We start from the raw sequence: 9,908 nt of genomic DNA, 5'->3' as shown, positions 1-9,908 counted from the left end.
CCGTCGGTGTAATGAAGGCAGTTTTCTCCTGATCCTCCAATGCTAAGGGAATCTGGTGGTAACCCTAGAAGGCGTCCAAAAAACTCATCCGCGGATGTCCAACAGTGGCATCCACCAGTTGATCAATACGTGGCATTGGGAACGAATCTTTAGGACATGCCTTATTCAGATCGGTGAAGTCCACACACACCCTCCACGTTCCATTCTTCTTTTTCACAACAACCGTATGAGCCAACAACTCGGGGTAGAAAACCTCCTTGATAGCACCAGCCCTTTTAAGCTTAAGAACCTCTTGCTTCACAGCCTCGGAATGTTCCACGGAGGACCGCCGAGGTGGCTGCCTTCTCGGAACGACAGCTGGATTGACATTTAAGTGATGACAAATAAAGCTCGGATCAACGCCTGGAGCTTCATAAGGATCCCACACAAAAACATCAACATTGTCCTTCAAAAATTCTAACAATTCCCTCTTCTCTTGATGTGGCAAGAGTACACCGACTTGGAAGAACCTCTCTGGGTCATCGGCTACTGGAAATTTCTCCAACCCCTCGCAATATGTATCCTCCCCTGTCACCATCCCAGATGAACCAGGAGCAGTTAATTGCTATAATTCCTTAGTGACCAGGGCCGAAGATTCGGCCTCTGCCTGATGCAGGACAGCAGCCGATATGCACTGCCTGGCCACCGATTGGCTGCCGAGGACCTCTTCAACACATTCCCCTGAGGGAAATTTAACCTTAACATGCAAGGTAGAGGAGACAGCTCCAAGAGCGTGCAGCCATGGCCTGGCGAGGATGGCTGTATACGGAGAGTACGCATCAACCACAATAAAGTCCACCTCAACCGTTTCTGAGCCGGATTGAACGGGTAAACGTATCTGTCCCTTCGGCACAACGGCCTTCCCCTCAAAACTTATGAGCGGCGAATCATAAGGAGTAAGATTTTCCAATTTCAACCTCAACCCCTTGAATAGATCAGGGTACATGATATCTGCACCGCTGCCCTGGTCTATCATCACCCTTCTCACATCATAGTTCCCTATCCTGAGGGTGACCACAAGAGCATCGTCATGGGGCTGAATAGTTCCTACCTTATCCTCCTCGGAGAAACCTAGGACGGGCAAGGTGCCCTTCAACCTCTTCGGCCTGCTACCCACATCCTCGACCTGAGGATGGGAAACCGCCATTACCCTAGTGGGACCTGAGCCGGTCCTACCAGGTGCAGCGAAGATAACATTAATTGTTCCCAACGCGGGCCGAGATGAATTGTTCCTCTGGTTGTTTGAACCAACTTGACTGACCTACCCAGTGGGCTGACACAAGTGCTGCTTCAACTTTCCCTCACTGACGAGCTGCTCTAGATGGTTCCACAGGGTCCGACAGTTCTCGGTAGTGTGACCTACATCCTGATGGTACTGACAAAAGAGATTTTGGTTTCTTTTCGCAGGGTCCCCTGCCATCTTGCCTGGCCATCTGAAGAAAGACTCTTTACGAACTTTCTCTAGTAATTGATACACTGGTTCTCGGAACACAGTATTTACAGCCTGAGGTGCTGCCGAGCCAGATTGCCCGAAGTAATCCCTCCTCGGCTTGTTGTTGTGATATCTGTCCGACCTGAAATCCCTTCTCTCCTGCGGGATAACCTTCTCCTTTCCTTTCCCCTACTGCTGGTCTTCCTCTACCCTTTTGTACTCATCAATACGATCCATAAGGCGGCGTACACTGCGGACGGGCTTTTTCGTCAAGGACTTTCTTAGGTCGTGATCAGTAGGGAGACCCACCTTAAAGGTATTAAGCGCCACCTCATCAAAGTCGCCATCTATTTCATTAAACATCTCCCAGTATCGGTCGGAGTATGCTTTCAGTGTCTCCCCTTCCTTCATGGCCATGGATAGCAACGAGTCCAATGGCCGAGGGACTCTGCTACACGTGATGAACCGCGAAGCAAATGCTCTAGCTAGCTCCCCAAATGAGCCTACAGACCCCGATTTGAGACCGTTAAACCATCTCATAGCCACAGGCCCCAAGCTGGAGGGGAAAACCTTACACATCAGAGTCTCATTGTGAGAGTGCACTGCCATCCTCTGGTTGAAGTGACTCACGTGCTCCACCGGATCGGTCCGGCCATTATAGATGGTAAAGGTGGGCTGGGTGAACCTCTTGGGAAGCCTCCCCCTCTCAATCCTCCGTGAAAACTGAGATTTGGAGAGTTGGTGCAACGCCCTACTCATGGTATCGTTGCCTAAGCCCCTAGAACGAAGCTTCTTACGTCTGCGGGTTGGCTGGTCGTCCTCCTCACCGGAGGATGTTGCGCTGGTGGGGGAACACGACCTTGAATTGTAGCCAACTCCCCTATCCTTCTCAGAAGAAGAACTAGACGAGGACGGGGAAACCTTACGTTTAGCACGACGCAACTTCCTCTTCAAACGATTGATTTCCTTCTGCATGGATCTAGAACCCTCATCATGGGTAGTGCTACCCTCACCACGAGTATGGCTAGCCCCTGGGTATTCTGTATGGACGCTTCCCTCACGATCCCTACGATGTTCAAGACGTTCGAAATGATCTTCCGGTTGTGATCCTTGTGACTCTGCATGGTGAGAGCCTAAGCCTGCCATAATATTCCTACCTCTTCCAGACTAGATTTCCCACAGACGGCGCCAATTGTAAGTGCACAATTGCACCTGGTCCCAAGAACAGTTATGGGCTCAGGCCCAATATGCCTTAAACAATATGAATTTGTAGAGTGTGGGCTTGAAACCCAGGTTAGAAGCGTGTGAGGATTAAATGACAAACTAAAGATTGCAAGTAATTGGAAACAACAAAGAATATCGTAAATCAGCTTCCTCGGATGTAAACCGAGAGTTGTTCTTATATTATATCTTTGTCTTTGTTTCTTTTTCTTTTTAGGTTACAAAAAGTCCGTCCCCTTTTTCTGTCTTAGATTGCTCTTTAAATACTACTCTTTTGAATACTTTGTACACGTGTTGCCTAACCTCCCCCTTAGCCTAGATATTTCTTTTCTCAGTGCCTTTGAATAGTAACCAGAAGTTTCTCTTCCACTGTTCAGGTGTCACTTCCCCATAAATGCGGCCAGGGTGGTAGGTGCAGGGTCTTTAATGTGGAGGTGGCAGCCTTTATCTTTGACATTTCTTCAACACCGGTGCTTCTGGGGCGTTCTAGGGTTCACCCCTGTTAACCATTGGCCTTAACCGTGTCATCCCCTAATCTTTACTATGAAATCCCGAGTTCTTCGGTGTTCATCCGAGGGTAAGCTCACCCTCGGCTGGATCCTCGGATCCTCGGCGTATGGGCCGACCCATAGTACTAACAAATTCTAAACCCAGGAGCAGGTCGGCCTTCCTTAACACGGCCCAAAAGGCCCACATTCCTATCAGGATCTTTTTACCCCCCACAGTGGTGATTTTAAATTAGAACTAATTGCAATAATTTATCATTTAGAATTTGTTGTCAAAATATTATCTAATTTGTTGTGCACATTTTCAGAGTACGGATTGAGTGAACATAATAATCTACCGACCTTTTTGGGTGGGGATAAACTTATTTTCATTAGTGCTTGAGAAGATGCTATTGATGACTAATAATGTTGTTGTAGAAGTTCGGTTCAATACAATTTGATTCATAACCAAACCGGATTAGACGGTTCAAGCTCAAGCATGGGGACTCAAAGCCAAGCTCTCCTACGCCAGAAATTGTGTCGGTAATCATTAAGACAAGTAAGCATCTTGGCTCTTTATGTTATAAATTATTATATTTATTATATACAATTGAATTGTGAGGAGAAAATGAATTGTTTGGTTTTGTGAATTGTGAGGACGAAGTTGTAGTTGAAGTTGGAATTTTGGTGATAAAGGACATAACCATGGTCAACATTTAAATTGAATTAATTAAGTGGACCATTGTGATATTATTGTTACAGTATGTCAGTATTTATAATAAGTCTGAGTTTATGGTTCGCGTGTAGCCATGTGACAACTTACGAAAGTCCGAGTAAACCTCTGCAGTCGCAAGCAAATCATAAGTTTCAAGTAAGCGAGGCTAGGGTTTGTTATGGGAGATTGAACCAAGGCACTCCAGCTAGAGTGGAATTTGTTTGCTACCTTGACAAATTGACCCACACTCTCGCGAGCTTCTAAAACCAATTCTGACTATGGTGACTTGATACGTGAGTGGATTCTTTAATACCACAATAGGGTATATTTTCTCTTGGCATTGCCTTATTTGGAAGAGGTGATTGGAAATTTAATACTAATAGCCAGATAAATTACAAATTTGGAGTTGCATGGAACAATTTATACATACATGGATTCCAATTTTTTTGTGCATCAGTGAATCCAAATGTTGAGCCTCTAAATTCCACTCTCTCTCCACAAAAAAAAAAAAAAAAAAAAAGAATCTAAATATTCAACATTCAAACTACAATTTTTTAGTCTTTTTCTCCCAATTTCATGTGTAATTTTTTTTTTTTTGGAATATGCTAGATTTGTATTTGTTCTACATTTAGGTAATGTCTTCATTATGGATGTTGTTGCTTGTAATCAAATGAATGTATTGAATGACTACACTCAGTTAGAGAAGGAGTAAGAGATCCAACCTTTAATGGCTAAATTATTTTGAGAGAGAGAGAGAGAGAGCATTAGAAATTCTAAGGACAGAGGAACTGACAAAACATATAAAACAATTTTTTTTACTAAGATTTAATAAAAATAATTTTTTTATTATGTAGTGGTCATGTGTAGCCCACATGATCCTCTTCCGTTACTCATAATGGAAGGAAATTTGACAGAGTGGTAAATGTAGTCAACAATATTATGAGTCAATATTACAAACCTGATAACACGGAGAGTCTATTTGTAATTAATCCAAAATTTTCAGGGGTCTTTTTACAATTCGGCCTAATCTAAAGTCCTAAATTTGGAATTGTTTAAGTTGAGATTTGTTATTTTTATTTTGAAGAAGAGTATTTCAACCAGATCCATAATAATATTTTTTGGGTAAACGTGTAACTTTACCATTTATTGAGAACTCCTTTAATCCTTTTGGGTTCATCTTGTTGCTTAATCCTTTTGGGTTCATCTTGTTGCTTAGCCCACTAGATATGACTTGTAATCTAAGTCATTCCAATCTTAGATTAGAAGTCATTCCAAGCTTTTGGGTAACATAAAGGATTAAGGAAGAAGAAAGCAATCATACAGAGCATGAAGAGACGGCAAGGGCCACTCATGACAATCCTGACTCCTTGTCCTACACAAAAACAGTAGACAAGGCAAAACTTCTCATGCCCCAATATCAAGAGAAGCCCTATTCTCTAGGTTGAGACTCCACATACTGCGCATATGCAAGTGATAAATTTTTTCTTAAATGCAATTATGCAAAGCAACAGATAAATCTTGTTCACTCCTCTTTTAGGAATAGCTTCCACGCTGCAACTTGGTTGATACCAGCCATCTTACACTTCCTCTTCAATAATTGTCAGTACAAATTCTTACTATTTGCTCATTGATGTTTGGGATTTTATTTTATTTTAATTTTTTTGAGCTCATATAGAAATCTTAATCTAATGAACCTAATATACTACCCCACCTCTTCCCACTCAAGACCACTCAAATTTGGGTCCTCAAATCCTACAAGCCTTTAAGGCTTGGGGAAGTACCACTCCGCCCACAGTGGTTGATGTTTTGGATTTTAATTACTCTGTCTTCAGCTATATAGGTGCATGTCCCGTAATTTTTATTGCTTTGCTATTTATTTATTTTCTTTATATGTCCTTGTATATCAATTGTATTTTCTTATGAAAAAGGAATACCTTTTATTTAAATGTATTGCTTTGCTTAGCCCACTAGATATGACAGGTAGAAAAGGTGAGAAACAGTGGAAAAGAGTAGAAGTGAAGCTTGAAGACCACATTAACGTTCCCATTTTCCCTATTGGATTGTCACCTGATTCATATGACGAATATTTTGATGATTACATATCAAAGATAGCAATGAACAATTTTCCACAGAACAAACCACTATGGGAAGTTCACATTGTTAAATATCCAACAAGCAATGCAGCTGGTACTATCATATTCAAGCTTCACCATGCTCTTGGTGATGGCTACTCTCTCATGGGTGCACTTCTTTCTAGTATGCAAAGAGCTGATAATCCTTCTCTTCCGCTAACATTTCCCTTTAGCCAACGCTCGGAGTCAAAAAGTGACAGATCAAGCAGAAGGGTGTCCCAACTCGTTTCCTTGATCTTTAACACTATACATGATTTTGGATGGAGCATGTTAAAAAACAATTTGATTGAAGATGATCGAACTCCAATAAGGTCTGGGGAAAAAGGAGTGGAGTTTCGACCAATTACAATATCAACTATGACATTCTCTCTGGATCATATCAAATTTATTAAGGACAAACTTGGAGTGGTAAGATCAACACACACACACACATATATATATATGATCAAGTTTTATTGGATTACCCACCAATTCGTCATTTAGCACAAACCTACTAGCTCCTAAAATTTCAAACCCATTGTTAATTATTGGAACTTGGGTTACCAACTAGTAAGAGCAATGACATCAGTTAACCTAAATTTTTCTCCTTATATTAGAATCGAAATATATTTTTCCTATTTTAATTAATCAATTTTCAAAACAGCTATATATACTGTATTTTATTTAAATATTATTTCATAATTCATTTTATTATTATTTCTTTCACTTTTTCAAAACACCAATTTTTCTTTGTCACAATTACCGCAATACAAAATCTACTAAAATCATGATTTGGGGAATGAACATTGTTCCCTAAAGATAGGAAGCAATTTGTAGCAAAACCCCAAAATATATAGAAGGGATAGGAAAGCTAATGTGGGGAGCGGGGATGGGTTTTCTTCCCTTACCCTATTTTAGAGAGACTTATGCCATTGCTCTAAGCTATCAGATTTCCGATGGTGAGATCAAATTTTTGATTGCTCTTGTTCACCTAGAAAACACTTAATTTTCTTATTCTTTTCTTCATATTTTTCCATCCATTCAATATTGTCAGATGATTAGACTAAAACTTGAAAAGCTTGTTGTCATTTGGTTCTTTGGTTAGAATTAGTTTATTTTTGCTCAATTGAATAATATATTCTCAAGTGCAGACCATAAATGATGTAATTACTGGTATAATCTTCTTTGGCACCCGGTTATATATGCAAGAGGTTAGCCAGAAATCAAGCAAAGCGGATTCCACAGCAATAGTGTTGCTTAGTACAAGGACAGTTAAGGGCTACAAGTCAGTCAAAGAGATGATCAAACCTGAATCCGATACACCATGGGGGAACCAATTCGGTCTCTTACATGTATCAATACCAAAGTTTACAAATCTTAAATCCTCAAACCCCCTTGAGTTTGTTTTGAAAGTGCACAAAATAATCAGGAAGAAGAGAAACTCTTCATCTGTATACTACACTGGTTGCCTATTGTCGACTATGAAGAAACTAAAAGGCCCTGAGGTACATACACAATTTTACTTTTGACATCTCTATATTTTTCAAATTAAAAAAAAGACCCTATATAGTTTAATATGAAGTTGCTTAATTTGGAAGTCTAATACTTGTCCACCATGACTAAGGTTTTTAAATTGTAATTCTTTTCCCCCCCAAGAAGTCAAAAGTTTTAAACCTTAAGGATGGTTTCTAAATAGTTAAGCAAGCCACATAATTAAATTCAGTGATTCTAACATTACATTCAAATTCTAACAATTTTTCTCTTAAAGCAACATAAAAAGTACTTAAGAAGTTTGCTTCTTTAGCTCCATGTTTTTTGGCTTTTGTTTATGTGGGATGCTATAGTTTGCCTCTTTAACTCCTTGCTGGTTGTATTACGAAAGCAACATAAAATTACTAAAGGAAGTCTAAGTTTGCTTCTTTAGCTCCTAGCTGATTGTACTACAGGATTTGGTCCTTCCATGGATACTGTAACGTTTCTGGTTTTCAGTATATATATCCTTTATCTTAGAGGGGGAAATGTACTTAAACAAGGAGTAATTATTAGTTAATTTTTTGTCTTATAAGAACAGAGAATGTTTAAAATATATACCAAGCTATATTTTGAAGAACCATTTCTGAAATTTTCTTTGCTATGGGCAATGGGCATGCGGTGGTGGCAGGCAGCATCTAAATACATCCATAGAGCATCAAATTACTCGAGCATGTCGATCTCAAATATGATAGGGCCAGTGGAACAAATGGCTCTGGTTAGACATCCAGTTAAAGGCTTATACTTTATGACCCTTAAAGTACCTCAGGTATATAAAAATTCTCATAAATTAACTACATTCGGTTGTTCAAAGTTAGCTACCATCTTATGACAGTGCTTTGTTTATTTCTTTTTGAGATCTCACATTGAAGCTTTTATATTTTGTTGCTAATTTTGAACGAAGTACTTAAAACTGTCTTATTTTTTACCCAACCCAATCTCCTCCCCCAGAAAGAGCAAGCAAAACAATATATATATATATACACACACGCCCCGTGAATTTGGGGCGTATGACTATGCATTACATAAGAATCAATTATTAGGAGACTTCTGATTTTACATGCTTTTTAGCTCTTCTTTTACACAAGCATTACCAATAATTTTGTGCCCCTGGTGTATGTTTGGATGCATCCTTTTGGCAATTGCTTATATGCTAATTGCTGAAAATTCGTCTAAGTACAGTTGTCTCTTAAAAAAAAAAGAAGAAACAAACAAAAAGAGAGAGGAAGACCGAAGACTTTAAAAAAGATACATAAACAGATAGGCTAAAAAAGATAAAGAAAAAAAAAAGGTTATAGCTCTGTTGATACTTATGTATAGCTTGATTAGGTTCTCGAGTTGTGACTTACCATGAATATAGGATTGGTAAGGATTAGAGGTTCATCTAATATTGGGGAAAAAATGTTATCAGTATGGTCAAGAAATTGAAGATATACAATGCTGTAGCTTCAAAATAATGGCTTCCATTGTTCATAATTATTTTAGATAATTTCATATATTTTCTAGCCACTATAGCGTATGCTAATTTTAATGGTTTTGCAGAGTCTTACAATTACAGTGGTAAGCTACATGGGAAATTTGAGGGTTGCCGTTGGCTCAGAGAAAGGGTTCTTAGATCCCCACAAGTTCAAGTCGTGTGTGATCAATGCCTTTGAGATGACGCTCCAAGCGGCACATGACATTCCGACATGAAAATACATAATTTGATTGGAAATTATATTATTATTGGAGCTAATAAAGTTGCATTTGGTTTTGGATTCTACATGTAAGTGTCTTGTGAAAGTTTCTGGTTAAAGGCGAAGGGAGGGAGGTTAGGGGCAGCATTGTATTTTTCAAATCTCTTTTAAAACTAGTAGTTTAATAATTTGTGATTTGGCCAAGAGTCTTGTAACTCAACTAATACTTCTCAACGTTTCTAACAAAAATGTTTAGGATTCAATTTGTCATTTGAGATTATAGATGTTATAAATTTTTATGTCATGTGACTAATAAATCTCTAGATATACAAAGGCAGAGTCAAGAGCGAGGAATCTCCTCCAAAAACTTCTTTTATTTATATATTGAAGGAGTTTGGTAACAGACTTGGTCGTAGCCTAAGGTTATAATTGCACTTAATATATCTTTTTATTGAATGTGAATTTTTATAAATTCATTATTGGATTACATTTTCTTATATCTTTCATGCTTGCAAAATTTTTAAAAGATCAAAGATCAATAGCTATGCCTTCATCAAATGTTTAAATTTCAATTTTTTGTAGTATAAAATTATGCATAAAAAATAAATTTATAGATCGAATAGTAAATTGCATCTGATTGACATGAAATTTGATTCATGTGTTATGAACATAAAGAACATATAATTCAATGATTAGATT

General features: G+C 38.8%; 1 protein-coding gene across 1 annotated transcript; it reads left to right on the top strand.

The window, feature by feature from the left end:
• Positions 1 to 5,590: 5,590 nt before the first annotated feature.
• On the top strand, positions 5,591 to 9,449 carry LOC142638296 (wax ester synthase/diacylglycerol acyltransferase 4-like; the record flags this gene model as incomplete). The annotated part of the gene is made up of 5 exons (XM_075812317.1): positions 5,591 to 5,732; positions 5,873 to 6,432; positions 7,155 to 7,508; positions 8,165 to 8,302; positions 9,076 to 9,449. Coding segments are annotated over 5 exons (1,344 nt in total), but the record flags the coding sequence as incomplete, so codon positions are not given.
• Between the last annotated feature and the right edge of the window lie 459 nt (positions 9,450 to 9,908).

Source organism: Castanea sativa, chromosome 6 (assembly GCF_040712315.1).
Source record: "Castanea sativa cultivar Marrone di Chiusa Pesio chromosome 6, ASM4071231v1".
Taxonomy (NCBI): Eukaryota; Viridiplantae; Streptophyta; class Magnoliopsida; order Fagales; family Fagaceae; genus Castanea; species Castanea sativa.
Note: the sequence above shows the minus strand (reverse complement) of the source record. Positions and strands in the feature narration are given on the sequence as shown.